A 25,190-nucleotide genomic window follows, 5' to 3' on the forward strand; every position below is an offset into this window, starting at 1 on the left:
AAAAGCTGCAGGTTTACCTGAAAGCAGCTCACAGAAGTGTTCCTGACTTTAACACTCAGACGCCCAACTCCCAATGGGGACTAAACCCAAATAAATCCATTTTACCCTGTATAAAGCTTATATCGGGTAAACTCATCAATTGTTCACCCTCTATAACACTGATAGAGAGAGATGCACAGCTGTTTGCTCCCCCAGGTATTAATACATACTCTGAGTTAATTAATAAGTAAAAAGTGATTTATTAAATACAGAACGTAGGATCTAAGTGATTCCAAGTAGTAACAGACAGAACAAAGTCAGTCACCAAGCAAAATAAAATAAAATGCACAAATCTATGTCTAATCAAACTGAATATAGATAAGTTCCTCACCAGTTGCAGAATACTCCTTTTACAGGCTAATCTCCTTCTAGCCTGGGTCCAGCAACCACTCACACCCCCTGCAGTCACTGCCCTTTGTTCCAGTTTCCTCCAAGTATCCTGGGGGCTGGAGATGCTCTCTCTTTAGCCAGCTGAAGACCAAATGGAGGGGTGTCCCAGGGGCTTAAATAGACTCTCTTGTGGGTGGAGACCCCCTCCTCACTCCTATCCAAAGTCCAGCTCCAGGATGGAGTTTAGGCGTCACCTAGGTAAGTCACATGTCCATGCACGACTCTCAGGTTTTACAGCAGGGTTTCTCAAACAGGGGTCTCCGCTTGTGCAGGGAAAGCCCCAGGCGGGCCGAGCCGGTGTGTTTACCTGCCCCGTCCACAGGTCCGGCCGATCGCGGCTCCCACTGGCTGTGGATCGCTGCTACACAAGCGGTGACCCCTGTTTGAGAAACCCTGTTTTACAGGTAGCGTCCATTGTTTACATGCTACCATGAATGTCCACAAGTAGACGTCCTGTGTGGATTGGAGCATTCCAAGATCCATTGTCCTTTAAATGTTTCTTGGTTAGGTGCTTAACTTCAACATTCCTTTCTCCAGGAACTGACCGAATGCGCCACTAAGGGTATTTAGAAATCAAGCCAGTACACAGCCAACATTCATAACTTCAAATACAAAAATGATCCATGCCTACAAATAGGATGAATAGATTCAGTAGATCATAACCTTTATGGAGATATGTTACATGGCATATGTAGCATACAACACATTCTGAGCATATTTCCATAAAGCCTTATGGGAGGTACCATCACCCCAATTATTAACTCATTTTATTTTGGCTCAAACACAAAATTCCTGTGTAAGTTACAAGTTAAACGATGGAGAAAATGAGACTCTTCTCCTTCACCAGAGTACAGGTTGACCAGACCTCAGGACACTGCAGACCTACACACACACACACACACAAGGAAATCCAGTCCCTGCCACGGGACGGGGGTGGAGGATGGATGGGAATGGGGCTGAGTTCAAGCTCCAGCGTGGGCTGCCCCCTGGGGATGTCCGGGGAAGGACTCTGCCCTCCCTGCTCTGGGCTCTGCAGAGCTCAGACCCTTCTGCAGCCGTTGTCGCGCCCTTTGAGCTGCCGTGGAACAGGGTCCCTCCAGGTGCCCGGAGAGAGGGCAGGAGCCCGGGAGGGCTGACGATGGAGGGAGGGAATGAAGAGGATGAAGCAGTGCTGTCCACCTCCTAGGAGCCCGGAGCCGGGCACTCACCGCACCTGTGGGACACAGAGAGCAGAGGGATTCGGCTGGTGCTGTTGGACCCGGTGTTGGGCTCACGGGCAGCATCCTACGCTGGGAGAGCAAGGCCAGAAGGGACCATTGCGACCATTTAGCCTGTCCTGCTGCAGAGCCTGGGCCATGGACCTGGCCCAGCCACGCCTGCGTCCTGCCAGGATGTCTGCGTTGAGCTGCAGCTCAACCTCCAGACAGAGACACCAGCCTTGTCAAACCGCCTCAGGGAACGGGCACTGCCCAGCGGGTGCCGCACGCCAACTCCCTGGGGAGCAGGGCCGCCCAGAGGGGGGGAAAGTGACGCAATTTGCCGCAGGCCCTGGGCCCCACAGAGGCCCCCACGAGAATGCTCCGGCCCTGGCCCTGCCTCCACCTTCCCCCATCCCCCGGCGCCTCAGCGCACCGCGTCCAGGAGTGGCCCTGGACAGAGCTAAAGTGGCATGGCTCCAGCGTGGCATGAGCTCCCCCCCCCCCACTCGGAGCCACGTGGTAAGGGGGCAGGGCTGTGAGCTCCGGTCCTGCTGGAGCCAGGCCGGTGCAGCACTGTCCAGGGGCCAGGGCAGCTCCTGGACGCGGCGTGCTGAGGCTCCGAGAGAGGGGAGAGGTGGGGGAAACCTAGGAGCGGCCTTGGACAGAGCTAAAGTGGCCTGGCTCCAGCGGGGCCTGAGCTCCTCCCTGCTCGGAGCCGCATGGTAAGGGGGCGGGGCTGCGAGTTCCGGGCCGAGCGGCGGGAGCTCAGGCCCCGCTGGAGCCAGGCCATTGCAGCTCTGTCCGGGGCCGCTCCTGGACGTGGTGCACTGAGGCTCCGAGAGAGGGCAGAGGCGGGGGTAAGCAGCATGGCAGGGGGCTGGGGCTGGGAGGGTTGGATATGGGGCAGGGAGTCCCAGGGACAGGGAGTCCCAGGGACAGGGAGGGGGCAGAGATTCCAGGGGGGGAGTCAGGGGACAGGGAACAGGGGGTTGGATTGTGGGCATTCCGGGGATCTGTCAGGACTTGGTGGATAGGGGTCGGGACAGTCAGGGGACAGGGAACGGGGGTGTTGGTGGGGGGTGGGGTTCTGGGGAGGGTGGTTGGGGAGGGGATCTCAGTGGGGCGGTGAGGGGACAAGGGGCGGGATGGGTCGGGATTCTGAGGGGGCAGTCAGGGGCAGGAAGTGGGTGGGGTTGGATAGGGGCAGGGCCAGGCTGTTTGAGGAGGCACAGCCTTCCCTACCCTAAAGCTCATTAAGCAGTTTGAGGCTTGCAGACAGCTATTTAACACAAAGAGCCAAGCTGTTATTTTTAACATGGGGGAGAGATCACACTAGAAGAGCAATATCCTACACCACCTGCCTCCTTCCCAACCCTACCAAGGGAGACCCCCCCCCCTCCCCTGCATTCCCCGAGGCTCCAGAGGGGTTAATTCAGTGGTTCTCAAACTTTTGTACTGGTGACCCTTTGACATAGCAAACCTCTGAGTGTGACCCCCCCTTATAAATTAAAAACACTTTTTTATATATTTAACACTACTATAAATGCTGGAGGCAAATCAGGGTTTGAAGTAGAGGCTGACAGCTCACGACTCCCAGTAATAACCCCATGACCCCCCTGAGGGGTCCCGACCCCCAGTTTGAGAACCCCTGGGTTAATTTAATTTTAGCACCCTGTGTCCATTCACATGCATGTGCTATTTTGAGCATTTCAGTTTTCAAAACATAGGCTCACCCCAGATTCTGGAACAAGCTCAAATGCTCAGTTCGTGGAGTATGTACATAAGCTATACTAAAGACAAACCCACAGTAACCGTCTCCAGTTTGTGAGGGACCCCATGGAGCCAGTCTCTAGGAAATAGATAAATGCATGGAGGTTAAGTCCATTAATGGCTATTAGCCAGGATGGGTAAGGAATGGTGTCCCTAGCCTCTGTTTGTCAGAGGGTGGAGATGGACGGCAGGAGAGAGATCACTTGATCATTACCTGTTAGGTTCACTCCCTCTGGGGCACTTGGCATTGGCCACTGTCGGCAGACGGGATACTGGGCTAGATGGACCTTTGGTCTGACCCAGTATGGCCATTCTTATGTTCTAAGCTAAATGAACCCAAAGTTATGGAGACAGATATGAGTCAAGGAAGCCAACAGAGTATCATCAAAGATCTACAACCTATCCTGAAAGATGATCCCTCACTCTCACCATCTTGGGAGACAGACCTGTCCTCACTTACAGACAACCCCCCAACCTGAAGCAAATACTCACCAGCAACCACACATCACTGAACAAAAACACTAACCCAGGAACCTATCCTTGCAACAAAGCCTGATGCCAGCTCTGTCCACATATCTATTCAAGTGACATCATCATAGGACCTTACCACATCAGCCACACCATCAGGGGCTCATTCACCTGCACATCTACCAATGTGATATATGCCATCATGTGCCAACAATGCCCCTCTGCCATGTACATTGGCCAAACCAGACAGTCTCTACGCAAAAGAATTAATGGACACTGTCATAGGTTTATTCCCCCACTTGGAGCTTTTGGGTTCCAAGATGGGGACCTGCATGTGCTCCTCTAAACTAATCCTAGTCTAGATCTGGTTCTCGCTGCCACCAGTCAGTTTTCTAAGTGTCTGACACACTGCCTGTTCCCCCAGACTTTCCCTGGGGAACACAGATTCAAGCTCCCTGAATCTCTATACACAGGGAAGCAGCCCACTTCCCCCCCCCCTCCCTCTCTCCTAGCCACTCCGGAGAGATACACACCGATTCAACTCTGTGAATCAACCTCAGGAGGAACTCCCCCTTCCCCCCTCCCCTTCCCTTGAATCTCCACAAGAGAAGGAATTAACCAAGTCCAAAGAAAAGAAAAGAATTTATTAAAAAGAACAAAAAGAAAGTACACTGTCTCTGTAATACCAGGATGGAAAAAATCACAGGGTCTGACTCATCAACCTGAAGAGACTTCCCCCTCCCTCCCTCCTCCTCAGAATAATCAAAGTAATAGCAACAGAAATAAAGATTTATCCAGCAAACACACAATTGCAAATGTAGAAACAAACTTATAATGCTAGTACACCTTCTAATATTCACTATACTGAATAGATGAAAAATACTGCAGAAACGTTGGGAGGACTTGATTAAGATGTCTGGACTCTCTTAGCTCCCAAAAGACACTCAACTCAAAAACAAAGAACACAGAAAAAAAAACTTCCCTCCACAGAGATTTGAAATTATCTTCCCTGATTGGTCCTCTGGTCAGGTATTCCTCAGGTACTGCTTATTAACCCTTTAAAGGTAAAAGAGACCTTAACCCTTAACTAGCTGTTTATGACAGACACAAATCTGACATCAGGAATCATAACATTCAAAAACCAGTAGGAGAACACTTCAACCTGTCTGGTCACTCAATAACAGACCTGAGGGTGGCAATTTTGCAACAGAAAAGCTTCAAAAACAGACTCCAACGAGAAACTGCTGAGCTGGAATTGATATGCAAACTAGATACAATCAGCTTAGGCTTGAATAGAGACTGGGAATGGCTGAGCCATTACAAACATTGAATCTATCTCCCCTTGTAAGTATTCTCACACTTCTTATCAAACTGTCTGTACTGGGCTATCTTGATTATCACTTCAAAAGGTCTTTTTCTCTTACTTAATTGGCCTCTCAGAGTTGGTTAGACAACTCCCACCTTTTCATGCTCTCTGTATGTGTATAGATCTCCTCACTATATGTTCCATTCTGTGCATCCGAAGAAGTGGGCTGTAGCCCACAAAAGCTTATGCTCAGATACATTTGTTAGTCTCTAAGGTGCCCCAAGGACTCCTGTTCTTTTTGCGGATACAGACTAACACGGCTGCTACTCTGAAACAGAGTATCAGAAACCTGGGAAAATCTCTGACTGGATGGGCTCAGGCGTTTGGTCACAAGCTGAGGTGGTTCAAAAGTTTTGGATTTTTTTTAAGCAGAATTTTTTTATTGTTTCTTTAAATAAAACACAGCAAGCAGCAAATATTTGGCCACACACTTCTGAAACCCCAAACCATGTTCAGCTTTTGGCAGACTAATTTCAGCTTTTCAATTTAAAAAACCACAACAAATTTTGAAGGAAAGCAGACATTGTCCGTGATTTTTTTCTGCTTTTTAAAACCCCCTAGTTTTTGATCCAAAAAAAGTTTTGATGGAAAATGTCCAACCCTTTTAATAAGCTGTGGTGCCTTTTAGCACTAGCTGATGCTGGGAACCAGTGATACCTTGGAAAGGTGACTTGAAAAGAAGTTTTCTCAAAACGGTTTGTGCCAAGATGCAGAAGGTTTTTAAATGTTTATTTTTCCCAGGGCTGCCCAGGGGGCGGGGGAGGAGGGGGCAGGTGGGGCAATTTGCCTCAGGCCCCACAGGGGCCCCCACAAGATAATAGTGTTCTATAGGATTGCAACTTTTTTTTATGGAAGGGGCCCCTGAAATTACTTTGCCCCAGGGCTGCTGAATCCTCTGGGCGGCCCTGCTGGGGAGCCCCGGCTGTCTAAGCCGATCCTGCTTCTGGTTCCAGGCCCCGGCACCATGTCCCCACCACAGAACCGGCTTCACAGGCTCCTATGGCCCTTTGTGCATCTGGGCCCCACTACAGACCCTCAGTGATCATGGCTGAGTGGTTAGTGATTGATGCTCCTTGGTCCTTGAACATTTGTTCTGGCTTCTTAATTAGGGACCATTCCTTTTTGGTCATTGATTGTTAATTGCTGATTATTGATAAGTGATTATTATCAGTCGATAATTACTAGCAGCTTATTGATCCTTCATTGTTTAACATTAATTACTGATCTGTGAGTGCTGATGTGATGGAGTAGGGACTCTCGGAGATAGGTGAGAGGCAGGTATTCAGCTGTAACATGAGCTAGGCAGGGGGGAGGGGAGGCCGACACCCCTGCCCAGGAAGCTAGACAAAGGAAAGGAGTTGAGTGGGAAGGGTGGAGTCAGAGAGTGAGGAGTCAGTCTTTCGTTTTGGGAGCTGGGTGGGGGGGTTTTGCAGGGGAACCTGTGCTGGAATCCAGACACCCCAAACCCCCAAAAAGGCCAGATTGAGGGGTCCTGGCTCTGAACACGAGCTCTGCTGTATCCTGTGTTCCTGTTGTCCAATAAACCTTCTGTTTTACTGGCTGGCTGAGAGTCACTGTGGGTCCCAGGAAGAGGGGTGCAGGGCTGGACCCCCACACTCCGTGACAACTGGTGGCAGTGGTGGGATACGACTGCACCCCGTGGATGACGCTTCCTGCAGTAAGTGACTGGGGAGCAGTAAACCGAAGGGGCGATTGCAGGGGCGATTAACCCCTGGGAGAGTGTGGCCAGAGAGCAGGACTTTGCAGTAACAGGGTCCCCTGGGGGATCGCAGCGAGCGGTCCCAGGGGCGGAGGAGTCTGCAGCTCGACCCTGGCAGAGAGGGGGTGATCTCAAGGACTGGCACACTAGGGGTCCCCTTGGAACCCGTGGGGAGCGGCGAGCACCCCGGCCTGCGAGCGCCCAGCAGGAAGATGTATGCCAAGCAGCGCAAGTGCGACCTGGTGGAGCTGTGCAAGCACAGGGGGCTGCGCAGTGGGAAGCTCACCAAGGCCCAGCTGATTGCCCGGCTGGAGGAGAGAGACCGCGTCAATGAACCAGTCCCGGTCTCTGAGGGATGCAGCCCAGGCACCAGTGTCTGTCCCCGCTGGGAGTGGTCAGCCGGCCGCTGAGGGCTTCCCGAGACCTCCCATCCCTAGGCGTAGGGGGAGGGGGAGCCCAGCGACTACCGAGGGCTCAGCGGCCAGCAGGGGATCGTCTCGGCGGAGCTCCCTGTCCCTGGAGCGGAGGTGGCTGGAATATGACAGGGAGGCGCTCGAGTTAAGGAGGCAAGAACTGAGACAGGAGCGGGAGGAGAATGAGAAGCAGCGTAAACATGAGCTGGAACTGGCCCAGCTGAACAACAGTAAGGCCCCCGCGGCAGTGAGTGACGGGGGACCCAAGCCTACAAAGAGCTTTGATAAGAGCTTCCTGGCCCGGCGTAAGGAGGGGGAGGACATAGACACCATCCTTTGAGAATGCCTGCGAGCTGCACAGGGTTGACTCTGCAGACAGGATCCCGTTTCTCACCCCCTTACTGGACTCCACCGCCGTGGAGGTATACAGCCGACTGAAAGGGGCGGAGGCAGGGGACTACAAACTGTTCAAACAGGCCCTGCTCTGCGAGTTTGGGCTGACCCCGGAGATGTACCGGAAGAGGTTCCGGAGTCGACATAAGACCCGGGAGGTCACATACCTACAACTGGTCAACCGGGCGCAGGGGTATGCCCGCAAGTGGACAGCTGGGGCCCAAACTAGAGAGGACCTGCTTGACCTATTCATACTGGAGCACCTGTATGCGCAGTGCCCATCCGACCTTATCCACTTGCTTAACATCACTCATGATTTTATATACCTCTATCATATCCCCCCTTAGTCTTCTCTTTTCCAAGCTGAAGAATCCTAGCCTCTTTAATCTTTCCTCGTATGGGACCCTCTCCAAATCCCTAATCATTTTAGTTGCTCTTTTCTGAACCTTTTCTAGTGCCAGTATATCTTTTTTGAGGTGAGGAGACCACATCTGTACACAGTATTCGAGATGTGGGCCTACCATGGATTTATATAAGGGCAATAATATATTCTCAGTCTTATTCTCTATCCCCTTTTTAATGATTCCTAACATCCTGTTTGCTTTTTTGACCGCCTCTGCACACTGCGTGGACATCTTCAGAGAACTGTCCACAATGACTCCAAGATCTTTTTCCTGACTCGTTGTAGCTAAATTAGTCCCCATCATATTGTATGTGTAGTTGGGGGTATTTTTTCTAATGTGCATTACTTTACATTTATCTACATTAAATTTCATTTGCCATTTTGTTGACCAATCACTTAGTTTTGTGAGATCTTTTTGAAGTTCTTCACAGTCTGCTTTGGTCTTAACTATCTTGAGCAGTTTAGTATCATCTGCAAACTTTGCCACCTCACTGTTTACCCCTTTCTCCAGATCATCTATGAATAAATTGAATAGGATTGGTCCTAGGACTGACCCTTGGGGAACACCACTAGTTACCCCTCTCCATTCTGAGAATTTACCATTAATTCCTACCCTTTGTTCCCTGTCTTTTAACCAGTTTTCAATCCATGAAAGGACCTTCCCTTTTATCCCATGACAGCTTATCTCCTATGGCCTTTCTCCAACTTTTCCACATCTTTCCTGAAATGTGGCGCCCACAACTGGACACAAGACTCCAGTTGAGGCCTAATCAGTGCAGAGCAGAGCAGAAGAATTACTGCTTGTGTCTTGCTTACAACACTCCTGCTAATACATCCCAAAATTTGTTTTTTTCTCCCCAACAGTGTTACATTATTGACTCATATTTAGCTTGTGATGCACTACGACCCCAGATCCCTTTCCACAGTGCTCCTTCCTAGGCAGTCAGTTCCCATTCTGCATGTGGGCTACTGGTTCTTCGTTCCCAAGTGGTTACCTTGCATTTGTGCTCACTGAATTTCACCACTGAATGTGGGTGACTGAGTAGTTCCCGAGGATGGCTGATGGCTGGTGGCTGCATGCTGATGGGGTGGGATAGAGTACTGAGCACTGGTTATTGCTGGAAGCAGTGAAGCGTGACCATGAAGGTAGTGGTTGCTGTTACCTTAAGCAGCGTGACGCCGGCGCTGTACAACAGGCTGAGCAGGAAGAGAGCAATGAAGGCAACAGGTGTCCAGAGACCATCAGATTCCTCCTCTCCTCCTTCTGCATCGATGCCTTGATCCTCCACTGGGCAGTGAGGAGCTGGGGAGGAGATAAATGGGCCAGTTAGAGAGGCCTCTTCGTTTAGCCAAGGAGTTGAGTGGGCACAGCAGGGAGCTCTGGTCTGTGCTCTTGTCAGGAGCTCCTGTCCAGGGCCAGAGACAGAGAGTTCCCTGCCAGGGGACACTGGGCGGGCTGCAGCCTCGGAGATTTCAGCCCCCAACTTCCATTAAATGTCACGCCCTTTGGCTCCATTGCAAACTCCAGCCAGCGGCACTACACGCCCCTCCCCGAGCATGCCCTCCCCCTCCCTTGGCCAGCCGGGGAACTGGGCTGAGATCTGCCAATGCAGAACTCAATGGGGCCATGCACACCCATCAAATAGCAGCATCTTGCCAGTCAATGCCAGCTTGAGCCATGCTGGGACAGGTTCCTGGGCAGTAGCAGCACCATGGGGAATGAAGGCATCTCATGGGGACTGAGTAAAAGCTCTCCCAACTCATTCCACATGGGATACCACTCAGTAGGAGGTTTTCCATTCACCACCAGCCTGGGCTCCACTGGGGACTCCTTCCTGATGAAATGTGTCCTAGAATACTCATGGAGCTGACTGAGGAGATATCTGAGACATTAGCGATTATCTTTGAAAAGTCATGGACGATGGGAGAGATTCCAGAAGACTGGAAAAGGGCAAATATAGTGCCCATCCATAAAAATGAAAATAAGGACAACCCAGGAAATTACTGACCAATCAGCTTAACTTCTGTACCCGGAAAGATAATGGAGCAAATAGTTTGCAAACATGTAGAAGATAATAAGATGATAAGTAACAGCACGGATTTGTCAAGAACAAATCATGTCAAACCAACCTGCTCACTCTCTTCAACAGGGTAACAAGCCTTGTGGATAGGGAGGAAGTGGTAGCCGTGATATAACTTGACTTCAGTAAGGCTTTTGATACTGTCTCTCATGACCTTCTCATAAACAAACTAGGGAAATACAACCTAGATGGAGCTACTATAAGGTGGGTGCAGAACTGGTTAGAAAACCGTTCCCAGAGAGTAGTTATCAGTGGTTCACAGTCATGCTGGAAGGGCATAAAGAGTGGGGTCCCGCAGGGATCAGTTCTGAGTCCAGTTCTCTTCAATATATTCATCAATGATTTAGAATATGGCATAGAGAGTACACTTAGAAAGTTTACAGATGATACTGAACTGGAAGAGGTTGCAAGTGCTTTGGAGGATAGGAATAAAATTCAAAATGGTCTAGACAAACTGGAGAAATGGTCTGAAGTAAATAGGATGAAATTCAATACGGAAAAATGCTAAATACTCCACTTAGTAAGGAACAATCAGTTGCACACATACAAAATGGGAAATGACTGCCTAGGAAGGCGTACTGCAGAAAGGGATCTGGGGGTCATAGTGGATCACAAGTTAAGCATGAGTCAGCAGTGTAACACTGTTGCAAAAAAAGTGAACATCATTCTGGGATGTATTAGCAGGAGTGTAAACAAGACACGAGAAGTCATTCTTCCGATCTATTCCGCACTGATTAGGTCTCAACTGGAGTCTTGTGTCCAGTTCTGGGCACCACATTTCAGGAAATGTGGACAAATTGGAGAAAGTCAGAGAAGAGCAACAAAAATGATGAAAGGTCTAGAAAACATGAGCTGTGAGGGAAGATTGAAAACTGGGTTTGTTTAGTCTGGAGAAGAGGGACATGAGAACCATTTTCAAGAACATTAAAGGCTGTTACAAGGAGAAGGGAGAAAAATTGTTCTCCTTAACCTCTGAGGATAGGACAAGAAGAAATGGGCTTCAATTGCGGCAAGGGAGGTGTAGGCTGGACATTAGAAAAAGCTTCCTGTCAGGCTGGTTAAGCACTGGAATAAATTGCCTGGGGAGGTTGTGGAATCTCCATCATTGGAGGTTTTTAAGAGCAGATCAGACATACACCTGTCAGGGATGGGCTAGATAATGTTTAGTCCTGCCATGAGTGCGGGGACTGGACTAGGTGAGCTCTCGAGGTCCCTTCCAGACCTTTGAGTCTATGATTCTATGACTCCCCACTGACAAGGGGAGATAGGGGTGGACCACTCCACCACTGCTAGGGTCCTGGGTCAGGACCCGGTGGAGTCGGGTGGGCCCCTGGCCCCCTACTCTGGCCAGCACCCCCTCTGGTGACGGCCCCTGGGTCTGGCCATTACACTACACTCCCCTGCATTTGAGGGCCTCTCTATTCACCCTGGCTACTAGGTCACGCTCCCCTGCTCTCAAGGGCCGCTATGTTCATTCTAACCCCTAGGAAACAAAATCCTTCACTTGAGGGCTGATATATCGACCCTGGGCACTAGGCCACACCGCTCTGTGCTCATGGGTAGCCGTATTGTCTCAGCCCATTAGGCCACACAGCCCAGAATCCAAGGGCTCCCACTTAGACTCTGGCAATTGGGCGGCATTGTGGTGAGGCCCAGGACAGTCCGGCAGACTGAATCTGCAGTGTCAGCACAACCCTGACCCACCCCGCAGTGCTTTATTCTACATTTGTATCTGCCCAGCCATGGGCTCCTCTCAAGTCTCTCTATACTAAGTTACAGACCTTTACTGCCCGGTACTTTCTCCCCATGGAGGTACTTATACATATCCATGAAGCCATCTCCTGAATGTCTCTTTCAGCCAATTCGTCTCCTCCTATCTCTCACTGGAAGCCATTTTCTCCAGCCCTCTAATCATTTTTCTAGCTCTCTTTTGCACCTTCTCCAATTTTTCAACCTTCTTTTGAATATTGGACAAGAGAATGGCCACAGTGCATGGGACCAATGGGCCATCTATCCCAGTATCCTGTCTTCCAACAGTGGCTGATGCCAGAGGTATCAGAGGGAATAACCAGATCAGGGCAATTATTGAATTATCCATCTGCTGTCGTACAAAACCAGCCTATGACAGGCAGAGCTTTAGGGACAACAAGAGCTTAGGGCTCCATCCATGACCATCTTGGCTAATAACCTTTCATAGACTTATCCTCCATGAACTTGTCTAATTCTTCTTTGAACCCAAGTATATTTCTGGCCATCACAACATCCCCTGACCACTAGTTCCATGGGTTGACTCTGTTGTGGGAAGAAATACTTCCTTGTGTTTGTTTTAAACCATCTGCCATTTAATTTCATTAGGTGACCCCTGGTTCTTGTGTTATGTGAAGGGGGAAATAACACTTCCTTATTTACTTTCTCGACACGAGTCACGATTTTATAGACCTCGATCACATTCCCCCTTAGTCATTTCTTTTCTAAGATGGAAAGTCCCAGCCTTTCTAATCTCTCCTCATACGGAAGCTGTTCCATCCCCATGATCAATTTTATCCCCTCTCTGTACCTTCTCCATTTCTAATACACCTTTCTTGAGATGGGGCGATCAGAACTGCATGTGGTATTCAAGCTATTGACATACCATGGATATATATGGTGGCATTATGAGATTTACTATTTTATTGTCTCTCCCTTTCCTAATGGTTTCTACCACTGTTACCTTTTCTGACTGTCACTGCATATTGCCTCCAGATCTGAATGCTGCTCCATTATCGGTCCCCCTAACTATGTACACAGAGGTGAAATCACTTCCCCTGCTCCCCACCCCGTGTTCATACATCCAGGGATAGAGCTGGTGGAAATAGAGGCTCCTAACTCAGTCTCACCCGCCGCCTAGCTCCCGGCAGACATGACACCAGATTCCTGGGGGCTCTGACTCTACGCCTGATGTGGTCTGGTGAGGATGCATCTCCAAGGAGTTCTGATGCCTGACTGGCTAGTGCTACATTGCTAGACAGGTGCAAAGGTTAAGAAACGAGTCTTGGAGATGGGAAATCAGGACTCTATTTCCACCTCTCCCACTGACCTGCAGTGTGACCAGAGACAAGCCACTTAGGCTGGGGTCTTTCAAGGACTCTGAGGAAATGAGGTGACAGTGAAATAAACTCACAATTGCAGTGGGAGTTGGGTGTCTCACTCCTTTTTAGTGTCCCAATTTTAATCCCTTTGTGCAAAAATATCCCCTCCCAGCCTCTTTCTGCTTAGACTATCAGCTCCTTGGTTCCAGGACATGTGCTCTGCGTGTGTTCATGTAGTGCCCATCCAATGGGGCCCTAACCTCAGTCAGGACATCTAGGAGCTGCAATATCCTCAATAACAATGGATTCAGAGCAACTCACTGCAGAGGGGTGGGCAAGTAGAAACATGACACTGCATGAGGATGGATGGATGCAGGGAGGACATTGCCTGATTTTCCATGCATGAATGGATGGCTATGGTAGAATCAAAGAGACAGGTACTGCAGAGGGTAGGATGGATGGATGGATCCTGTGGAAGGAAGAATTGATGTAGACAATCCATAAGGAAAGGAGGATGGCTAGAGAGAGAGAGCGAAAGAAAGAAGGGTGCTCTTTTGTGGGAGGAAGCGTGGGTGGGTAGATAAGACACACGGACACTCTCTGCCAGAAGACACACCCTTCATCACAAGCTCTAGCATGGTGCATTTTATTTGGGCATATTCCACACACAGCCACGCTCCGCACACCAGAGCTACCACAGCTTTACACACAGGCTCAGAGGAATCCGACCCCACGAGGTTCCGTGGCCATCACAGATACACCGTGAGGAGATGGCGGGGTTCTGCTCCTCAGTAGCAAGTGACGTCGGTGTCGGACAAGATCACAGAGACCTTGACGGCGGTGGGTTTACCAGAGGCTTTGTCACGCTCCGGTGGATGAAGGTCATGGGCAGACCCTCGTGCCCCACCATGCAGGCATATGTGTCCCCGTGCTCCCATTCGGATGCCAAGACATTGAGCTTGCTGTAGATGAAGTAGCGCTCCTCTTTCCCAGCCTCCCGCACGGGGCCGATGTTGGTGTAGGCTTCCTGGGGCATGGGCCGGTCCTGCTGGGTCCATGTCACCAAGATGTCTCTGGGCCGGAAGCCGGAGGCCAGGCAGGTGATGGTGGCTGATTCCCGGAGAGCCAGTTCCTCAGCATGAGGAGGGGAGATGTAGACAGAAGGGGCCCGGAGGGAGACCACTGCCATGAGAAACAGCGAGAGGTTAATGCTAAGGATTGGGACCCAGGAGTCCTGGCTACCATCCCCGACCCTCATCCCCCTGCAACATACCACTAGACCCCTCCCCACGCTTCTCCCAGGCCCGTGGACAGAATCCAGGAGTTCGGGCCACACTAACCCACTAGATCCAAATCCCTTCCATGAAAAGGGGCTAGAACCCAGGAGTCTCAGACTCCAGTCTCCATGTTCTAACCCACTACATCCCACTCCCCTCCCAGAGACAGAAAAAGAACTCAGGAGTCCTGACTCTCCATCCTCTTCTCTCTCATCAATTTGCACATTTCGACCCACCCACAAATTTGTAACTCCCAGTCCCAAAACCTGAAACCGGATCAGAGCTGGTACCCCCTAGAGAGAGAAGGTCCCGCGTCCCATTCCCCACACCCTGTGCCAGCCACTCCCCCCAGCCTGCGGCCCGATTGGAGCTGGCGCCCCCTACAGGGGAAAGTTCTTACTGTGACTCTTGCGGATGGTCTTGACAATGGCCGACGGGAAGTCTTGGTGCTTCACGGTGCAGGTGAACTCCTCCCCTGCCTGCCACTCCTCCACGCACACCCGCAGGATGCTGGTTGCACTGTAGGTGCCATCTTCCTGCAGCACCGGATCCCTGGAGACCACGGCCAAGGGGCCCCCGCTACCCCGGTTCCAGGAGACCTCCAGGCTGCCGGGAGTCTCCATGCCACTCACCACACAACTGATGGTGGCGTTCTGCGCTATGTAGAGGTCCTCCAGGGAAGGGGGAAGGAGAGACACCTCCAGAGGGTGTCGATTACAGTTGCTGACACCTGGTGGGGGCAGGAGGAGGCGTTGAGGGCTGGGCTGAGCAAATATTTCAACAGGCACCAGGTGGTAACTGAGTGCCGCTCTCTCAGGGGTGCAAAGCCCAGGGGCTGTTTGGGAAAGGGGCTGAGCATCATTGGACTTGGAAATAGGGCACTGGGTTCCCTGGTGGAAGGGGCGGGACTCTCATCTTATGGAGCAGCAGGAACAATGGCTGAGGTTTTACCAGCCAATCGAGGGATTGGGATTCCTGGGTCTCATTATAGTTATTTGGGTCTCTGGGTCCCAGGAGCAAATCTGAAGGTCTCCGGTTTTGTTGGGAGAAAGCCCCATTGTGGAAAAAATGGCCAGGGACAGACCTGCCGTGGTTGCTAAACTCACGGCCCTCCCAGACACAAATTCATGAGCTCAATGACCCGCCTGAGCTCAGCGTGGTTATCCCCATTTCCCAGAGATGGCAGCTGGGACACAGAGGACAAATGACCTGCCCATGGTCATGCCTGGCACCCAGGCCCTCCTGCTCTAACCACTAGACCCCACATGGCACCCACAGCTCAGGACGGATCTTGTGTTCCCCAACCCCTACTCCCTGCACAGACAGAAGGGCCCTTTATATTTCACACCCATGGTCTGCCAAGGTCCCTAAGGGCATGAGTCCCCCAACTCCCACTGCAAGCCGATGGGGGAGGGGAGAGCTTGTATCTCTTTAGAAATCTCAGCCAGGGAGCCCAGACTGATTGAAGCCCTGGCACCCAGGGACAATGGCCTCTGTTGAATGTTCTCTGAAGGATATGCATGGTCTGGCTCATGAAACAAGTTTGTAAAGTGGATCCTGCTGGAGCTGTGATTCCAGATTCACATGGATGCCCAAGCCCCACGGTGGGGCAATGGAGCTGAGGGGTTTCTCTCCTTTGTTTGCATGAATTTTTAGGCTTCTAACCAGGCAAAATAAATACCCAACCACTGAGCATCATCTCTCTTGAAACTCAAAGAGCCTGAACCTTCACCCAAGAACTCAAATGAACTCCCAAGCCTTCCCCGCAGAATGCACAGTGACCTCCCAGATCCTCAACCTTAAATGTCAACAACTTAACATCATCATCTTCATCTTCGTCTTCATCACCATCATCATATTCATCTTCTTCACCTCTCTTGTCTTCATAACCACTTCCTTCCTCTTTATCTTCATCTTCTTCAGAGCAAAACCTTCATTAGTCTCCTCTTCATCATCTCCTTCAGCATTCTGACATTCTTTCTCCTTTTCTCCTTCAGCATCTTCATTTCCTTCTTCATTGTCATCGACATCATCGTCATCTCCTTCGAGATCATCTTCAGGATCGTTATCCTCAGCTTGGTTGTACAGTGACGCAGATGGACATGATTCTTTCAGCTAGTCCTGCGTCGCTAACCGGAACCCTCACCCCAAACACTGAACCACACGATCTCCTCTTCTCCTCACGTCTCCACCATGCATCATCATCACATGGGGTCACTGTAACGGTGCGGGACTCGCCCCTGCGGCACCTCCTGCGGGTCACCTCGGGAATTAGCTCTCCCGCCTCCGGAGCGCCCTCTCAAGGCCAGTGTCCCGCTGCCGCTTGGCCCCCGTGTCGCTCCCTGGACTCCGGTGCCCCTTTATCTGGGGTGCTGCCCCCCAGCAGTAACCCCCCAGTCTCAGGGTTTACCCTCCCCGGGGAACCCCCAGCCCCATCCCCACCTCGCCTCAGTCGTAGGCTACTGCCAGTCACCAAGTAGCCCCCATGCCCTGGGGCAGGCTGCAGTGTCAGCCGCTCATCGCTGGCAAGGAGGGTTTGGGCCTGCTGCCTTCCTCTGCCCTTGGGCTGCCCCCTGCAGCCCCAGTACCTATTCGGCCTTATACTAGGCCGCAGCCTGGGGGGGTTCCAGGCCAGGGCTCCCCAGCTCCTCTGGCCTTCCCCCAGCCCTGCTCTGCCTCAGGTTCGCTCCCCAGCAGCCAGGCCCCTCCCTCGCAAAGGCCAGAGAGAGAGTCTGACTGGGCTCCTGGCTCGCAGCCTCTTCTAGGGACCAGCTGGGCCTGACTGAGGCATGGCCCCACCTCTTCCTGCCTTCCCCAGCCAGCCCAGGCTTTGATCCACAGCCTCAGCCCTCTCTCAGGGCTGCTTCAACCCTTCCCGGGCTGGAGCGGGGACCACCCCGCTACAGTCACCCACCCATTGCTCACTCCGATGGAGCCTCTTCCCTCCTTCAAATGCTCCCAGCGAAATTCAATACAATTGAGATTTTCAAAGGCTGCCTTAAGGACTTGGATATCTTGGGTATTTCAATGGGATTTGGGCACCTAACTCCACTGGACGCTCTGAGAGTCTCACCGGAAATAGCCCGGAAAGGCCAGATGGTGGGTGACAAGCACCAGCCGGATTTCCAAAGGTAAGAACTACAGACGCACGTCAGATCAGAGTCCCTGACAGGCCACATCCCCGTTGCCCAGGGAGCCCAGGGAGTGAAATTCTTGGAGGAGCTGGAATTTAATGATCAGGCAGGGAATCCTGGGAGAACTGTGCAAGTGGAAATTAGTGAGAGATTGAGAATGAGAGATTCACAGGGGAAATACTAATTCTACCGGCAACAGACCCCTGTGCTGAGGGCCTAGGCGCCACTAAAGTCCTACTTGGGTGCTTAACTGGGACATAAAGGCTGCCTAGGACGTGTGCGGGGTGAGTTTCACCCTCTAATCCCAATTCACAGTGACTGGCGGTTGCCTTTCCCTTGGAGATGCCAGGGCTCCTCACCTGTATTGCTCATGGTTATGTCCTGGGTTAGTTCTCCAGAACAGGGTGTGGTCACTTTGCAGGTAAATTTGGTGCCTTGTCCCCATTGTGCCAGCGACACAGGGTGAGAACTGACCAGGCTGGTGGTCCCGTTGCTGTTCTTCTTGGGGGGTTCTGTCTTCGCCGCAGAGCTGACCTGCCCATCCACTTTCCACGCCATCCTGCTGGCTGCTAAGTCATAGCCCAGAACTAGACAGGTAACATGACCAGAATTTTTGATGACGTCTTCATAGGAGGGTTTGGTTAAGTAGATGGTTGGGTCAAGTGAGCTTCTGAGGCAGGCTGAGAAATGCAAAGAGACGTCATTGACCAGTTCAAATAACGTGGAAAGGCAGAAAAGGACGATTGAAATCTAATCTATCCCTCCACCTCCATCAGAACACTCCAAGTGTCCCTCCCATCCAGCCAGCCATGGTATCTCTTTCTCTTCCCATCCACCTGCAGCACCAGTTTCTCTATGGCACTCCTATGTCTCCCGTCACACTGGTGTCTAGGTGCAGTCCCACCTACCCTTCGGCAGGGCTGGTTTCTCAGTAACTCTCTGCCCCACCTCCCCGCCATGAACGGGCCCAGCCCCTCACCCAAGCACTTGCTGGTGTTGTGCATGGAGAGCTCTGCTCCCACTGCTGGGTGGGTCACTTGACAGGTGTAGACGTCCCCCTGCTCCCAGCTCTGCTTGGTGACGTTCCTGCGGCTCTGCCCCATGTAGAAGCCGTCTGTGCCCCTGGCAGAGGAAAAGGCCGGGGTGGGGGGGCTGCTCTCCTTTCCATTCACCAGCCATTTCACATCAGCTTTGCCGGGTTTGAAGCTCAGGAGGAGGCAAACCAGCTCCAGCTGGCTCTCTGTGGAGCTCTCCTCGCAGGTGGGGACCAGGAGGTGAACCTGGGGTGGCGTTGTCGAATCACACCCTGAGAGCAGAGAGACGGGAAAACACAGTCCAGTGTCACTCTCTGTAGATCCCCAGTCCCCTTCCAGAGAGAGGGCTAACGCTACAGTCCTCCCAGCACTAGCAACCCCCACCTTGTAGTGGTACGTTTACACTGAGTACTTTAATCAGCCGCCAGGGCTGAGATTTTTCACAGCCATGTACGGGATTAAAACAAATGGGAACAGGGCCCTTAAATCAATTAGGCAAATATTAAAAGCCTCCAGGCCTCTTCCTGCATGTGCTGCATGGAGTGTGTTCTCCCTGGTAAACAGCAGGGACAAAGCTGGAGCTTGAGCTGTGTTTGTTTATTTGAACTAGTTTCCCTCAATTAATGTCCCCTATTTAAGGGGCACCGTGGCACTGCACAGCCTGACATGGCATCAGAAGAAAACCTGGGAGAGGACTGACTGTGTCTGACTACGGATAAAGGGTCAAATCCTCAGCTGATGTAAGTCGGCTCAGTGCCTCTGACTGCAGCAGAAATCAGTCGATTTACACCCGTTGAAGTGCTGACCCCAGAATGCCTAGGTTTGCGGCTCTGGGCTTGTGTCCATTTCAAGCGATGCCCCAGAAAAGCGGGAGTGCAAGGAACACTCCCAGCTCCATGACAAAGGTGGACCTAGTGCTAGCTCCTAAGGGGGGTCTAGCCCCTTTAAGGCCAGTGCTTGCTGGGAATTGTAGTCCCATGGGGCTGCTTGCTGCTGGCTATAGCAGGGAAAGCTTCTGGCTCAGTGCTGAGGAAAGCGCCTGAGGGGGAATCTCTAGGTGTGGACAGGCAGGGGGCCTAGGAAACATGCAGGAAAGGTGACCTAGTGGAAAAGGGGGGTGCTCCCCATGCAGCCAGCTGAACGCTGGGGGACCCTGGTGGCCGGGACCCTGGGCTCTGAGCTGCACTGGTTTTGCTTTGAGGCTTTGGACTGACGCAGCAAATGGGCTTTGTTCTACCTCCCCAGTGGGAGGTGGTTGGGTGGGTTTGGGGTGAGATTTTCACAGCCATGTATGGGTTAAAACAAATATGGGAACAGGGCCACCAAAGTGATTAGGCAATGTTAAGCCTCCAGGCCTCTTCCTGCATGTGCTGCATGGGTGTGTTCTCCCTGGTAAACAGCAGGGACAAAGCTGGAGCTTGAGCTGTGTTGTTTATTTGAACTAGTTTCCCTCAATTAATGTCCCTGTTTAAGGGCACCGTAGCACTGCACAGCCTGACACACTTGGCATCAGAGAAAGAAAACCTAGGAGGACCCAGCTGTGTCTGACTAGGATAAAGGTCAAATCCTCAATGATGAAACTGAAACCAGTGCACTCTGACTGCAGAAATCAGTCGTTGCACGTTGATGCTGACCCCAAGTGCCCTGGGTTGCGACTCTGGGCTTGTGTCCATTTCAGCGTGCCCCAGCGAGAGTGCAAGAACACTCCAGCTCATGACAAAGAGTGGACCCTAGTGCTAGCTCCTAAGGGGGTCTGGCCCTTCAGGCCAGTGCTTGCTGGTGTAGTCCCATGGGGCACTGCTGCTGGCTATAACGAGGAAAGCTTCTGGCTCAGTGCTGAGGAAGCGCTGGGGAATCTCTGGGTGTGGACAGGCAGGGCTAGAAACATGCAGGAAGGTGACCCTGGTGAAGGGTGCTCCTGCGGCCAGCTGAGCGGCTGGGGACCCTGGTGGCAGGACCTGGGCTCCAGAGGCTCACACTGGTTTTGCTTTGAGCTTTGGACTAGCGCAGCAAATGGAGGGCTGTTCTACCTCCCCAGTGGAGGAGTGGTTGGGTGGGTTGGGAGATTTTTCAGCACAGCCATGTACGGGATTAAAACAAATGGGAACAGGCCCTTAAATCAATTAGGGCAAATATTAAAAGCCTCCAGGCTCCTTCTCCTGTATGTGCTGCATGGAGTGTTCTCCCTGCAATGCAGACAAAGCTGAGCTTGAGCTGTGTTTGTTTATTTGAACTAGTTTCAATTAATGTCCTTATTTAAGGGGCACTATACACAGCCTGACATGGCATCAGAAGAAAACCTGGGAGAGGACTGACTGTGTCTGACTACGGATAAAGGGTCAAATCTCGAAGGATGTAAGTCGGCTCAGTGCTCTGACTGCAGCAGAAATCACGATGACACCTGAAGGACTCAGAATGCCTAGGTTTATGTGCTCTAAAGCCAGTCCACTTGCCGATGCCTCAGAAAAGGGAGGCAACACTCTGTGCTCCATGACAAAGGTGGACCTAGTGCTAGCTCCTAAGGGGGGTCTAGCCTTTAAGGCCAGTGTCATGGGGAATTGTGGTCCCATGGGGCCGTTTTGCTGCTGGCTATAGCAGGAAAGCTTGGCCCAGTGTGCTGAGGAAAGTGCCTGAGGGGGAATCTCTAGTGTGACAGGCAGGGGCCCAGGAAACATGTGAAAGGTGACCTATGGAAAAGGAAGCTCCCCATGCAGCCAGCTGAACGCTAAATCTTGGGTGGCCGGGACCCTGGGCTCTGAGCCGGCACTGGTTTTGCTTTGAGGCTTGGACCGACGCAGCAACGGGTTTTTGTCTCACCTCCCAGTGAGGTGGTTGGGTGGGTCAGAGGGTGAAAGGCAGTGGCGGAGAGAATTCCACACCTATTACAGAGGCCCAGCATGAGAGCTTGGTGTTTCAGCCCGGCTGCCGGTCTGAATTTCCCAAGGTGCCTAAGGGATTTGCTGCCAGTGTGGCGGGAACTGGTGCCTAAATCCTTTAGGCAGGGCTGAAAAATCCCCCTTAGTGAGATGGTGCCTCTGCCAGAGCCTTTCACCTGGGTTTCCCTCGGGTCGGGGTCCATGGAGGGTGCTGGGAGCAGAGAGATCTGCGGTGACAAGCACCAGGAGCTCAGTGTGTTTCAGCTTGCTGTTTAACTCTGAACTTTCAGGGGAGGTTTTCCAAAGCACCTACGGGATGTGGATTCAGATTCATGGTTCCCGGACCTCAAGCCTTGAAAGGCACTCAGCCTGGCTGTCCCACTCTCCTGCCTGGGTGTGTCTTACACTCCTGAGAACTTCTTCGGCGGGAGTCTCGCAGTTGTTCAGCCCAGTGTGTGCACCTCGCACTGGCGGAGTGTCGCCTGCGGGACCCAGGCGGGGATGATCAGCAGGCTGCTCTGGGGTGGAGCCCGTCGCTCATCGTCACCTCTGGGAAAGTTAATGACCCCTGGGGTCACTACTGAAATCCCTTGATATCCCTGGTGCTGAAATAGCCAGTGAATTCTGAGGCAGGCAAGCTCATATCCGGGAGCATTGCCCAGTCTTGGGGCAGCAGGGCCGGGAGAGAACAGAGGGGTCTGGGGTCACTGGAAAAATAAAGAATATAAGAGAAACCATCAATAGGGGAAAAATACGTCACTGATCAACCCTCCATCCATCTATCCACCTCCTTCTAGGCCCCAATGGCTGCATGGCCCAGTGCTCAATTCACTGGAAAGGAGTCAGGACTCAGGTTCTGTTCCCAACTGCTGTGGGACCTTGGAGGCCTGTCACAGACGCCTCTCTTCTAACCCATTGTGCAGTGATTGTGGCGATGAGAGGCGAAAACCACGAATGGGATTCTGGCCTCGGCCGTTCAGGTGTAAACCTGGAGCAGCTCCGGTGGAATAGCTCTGGTTTGTGCAGTGATGCTGAGAGAGACTCTGGTCCTTTGCAAGGCCTGAAATATTTGGTACCTCTGCAACCTGAGTCCAGCCCATCTCAGCTCTCCGATTGTGCAGTGAGCATCATCTTCCCATTGCAGATGGGAAAGTGAGAACATGGAGGCGTGGCATGGCCTCCCCAAGGTGTGGAGGGAGTCTGTGGGAGAGATCTGGGTTGAAACCAAGTTCCTGAGTCCTTCCTCTGTTTTGATCACCAAGACCATGAGTCATGGATGGATGAATAACCTTTCATGCGCCTTTCTCCTCGGTCACTGCCTTCTGTGCAAGTGAGCTTTCAAACCATACTTGTGTGCAACTATCTGTTACAGGACATCTCTCTATCCCTTACACCCACTATCCATCTGGGCTGGGCAGAGAGTCCAGACTCCTGGGTTCTATCCCCAGTTCCAGGGAAAGCCATAAAAGTTTCCTTCTTCACCTTCCTGCCTTGGCAGGTTCTCAAACAGGCTTACAGGGAGGCCTCAATCTCCTCTGAGCTCCTAAACCCTCACTTGACCAATCTCACCAGGCTTGACCAACAAACAACACGGGCTGAAAGGGGAGTTTACACAAGTGAAAGTCACACCAAGGTTATTTTTTTCAGCCCAGTTTAGCCTGCCCCTCACCCCACCTGTCAATTTCACATGTTCTCACCAGCTGCTAACAGTAAAGCTCCCAGTGGGCGTCATCTCTCGTTCTCAATCTATAGTGTCTTTGCTTTGCATCAGGGTGTGGGGGAGGAGGGGGATCTGACCAGGGCAGATACACTCAGAAGAGCCTGCAGACACAGAGCAGAGGCTAGACTCCCAGGACAAGAAGCCCCAGTCCAGTGCCGGACATTAACATGGCCCGGTGATGTGGTGATCCATCCCAGGAAAGAGTGGCTGTAATGGCCCCATCACTGGGTGCAGAGGGTGTTTTAACCCCATCAGAGATAAATGGGGTGAAGCGTGTGCTAGAGAGGGAGCAAGACGCCTGGGTTCCCTCCCCAGCACTCTGGAAGGGAGTGGGGTGTCGTTAGGCGGGAGGCTGGGAGCAGGACTTCTAGGTTTCCCCAGCTCTGGGATCAGGTGGATCAGCCATTAGAGTGGGGGCTGGGGCCAGGACTCCTGGGTTCTTTTCCCAGCAGGGCTCTGGAAGAGTGGGTTAGGCAGGGTCCTGGGAGCCCGGGAGTGTGTATATATTCCTGACCCATGAAGGGCAGTGAAATTTGCATCCCTGTGGACCCAGTCCCAGGGCAGTGCAGCCTCGCAGCTCCCCTGCAGAGCCTGGTATGCTGCCCAGGCCAGGGCGGGTGGCACAGGCAGACTGGCCACCCCAGGCAGAGAGCGGGGACAGAGGTGCTTATCCCACCACTCCGGCTATTAGCTGGACACAGCTTTGAAAGAACTCTGAGGCAGGCCAGGGCTGGGCTAGCGGGGATGTGGTGGGGAGGTGGGGGGCACTGGTGGCAGGCAGGGGCAGAGCTACAGGCTGGGGTGGGGACAGGTGAGGAACACCCGGCAGGGTGACTGGGCTACAGGGGCTCTTGGTGGGAATGAGGATGCTCAGATAGCAAAGTGTGAAAAAATTGGGACAGAGGAATTGGGGGTAAAAATATGAAAAAGCCCGCAAAATCAGGACTGTCCCTATAAAATCAGGACATGGCTGGGGGTTCAGAGCTAGGCCTTTAGGGAGGCTGCGGGTCAGGAGTGGGGAACCAACAGGTCTGTTGGTGGACCCAACCGGGGCTGAAACTGGGGTTGCAAATCAGGAGTGAGGAGCAGGCACGGCCGGAGTAGACAGGGCTGGGCGGAGGGGCTGCGGGTCAGGAGTGAGGGGGCACCGGCAGCCAGAGCGGCTGGGGGCAGCCAGGGCCTGGGTGAGCAGGAGGGCTGCAGGTTGGGAGTGAGGGGCACCCGGCAGCAGAGCTGGGCTAGCAGGGGCTGTGGGCAAGTGGGCGGCTCCAGGCACCAGCACGCCAGCTTACGATGCCTGGGCGGCAAGCCACAGGGGTGCTCTGCCAGTTGCGCCCGCAGGGCGGCAGGCAGGCTGTCTTCACAGCCTGAGGTGGACCTCACTGCGGAGGCTGCCGCCTTGAAGCCATGGGACCGGGACCTCCACAGGCAAGCCGCCCAAGGCAGCCTGCCTGCCACCTGCAGTGCTTGGGCGGCAAAGCACCTAGAGCTGCCCTGGCTGCAGGTTGGGAGGTGAGGAGGCACACGCAGGGCTGTGGGTGGGGCAGGGCTGCCCGGCTAACAGGGGCTGCGGGTCAGGGTGAGGGGCACCGGCAGGGAGACTTGGGGGGCAGAATAGGGCTGGGCTAGCAGAGGGCTGTGGGTTGGGAGTGAAGAGGGCACCAGACAGGTTTGGGGGAGGAGCGCAGAGCTGGGCTTGCAGGGGCTGCAGGTCAGCAATAGGGAGCACCAGCAGGAGTGGGGGGCACAGGCTTGAGCTAGCAGGAGGCTGGAGCTCAGGGTTGAGAACCATTAGCAGATGTGGGACGCTCAGGATTGGGGGAGCTGCAATTAGAGTGT

General features: G+C 52.6%; 1 gene segment (V, D, J or C); it reads right to left on the reverse strand.

Moving 5' to 3' along the window:
• Window positions 1-1,534: 1,534 nt before the first annotated feature.
• Window positions 1,535-23,363, reverse strand: LOC120380836. The segment is given in 8 exon segments: window positions 1,535-1,642; window positions 9,325-9,471; window positions 14,167-14,492; window positions 14,988-15,317; window positions 18,081-18,401; window positions 18,701-19,027; window positions 21,573-21,634; window positions 23,329-23,363. Coding segments are annotated over 8 exon segments (1,557 nt in total).
• Window positions 23,364-25,190: the final 1,827 nt, after the last annotated feature.

Source organism: Mauremys reevesii, linkage group 13 (assembly GCF_016161935.1).
Source record: "Mauremys reevesii isolate NIE-2019 linkage group 13, ASM1616193v1, whole genome shotgun sequence".
NCBI classification, from domain to species: domain Eukaryota; kingdom Metazoa; phylum Chordata; order Testudines; family Geoemydidae; genus Mauremys; species Mauremys reevesii.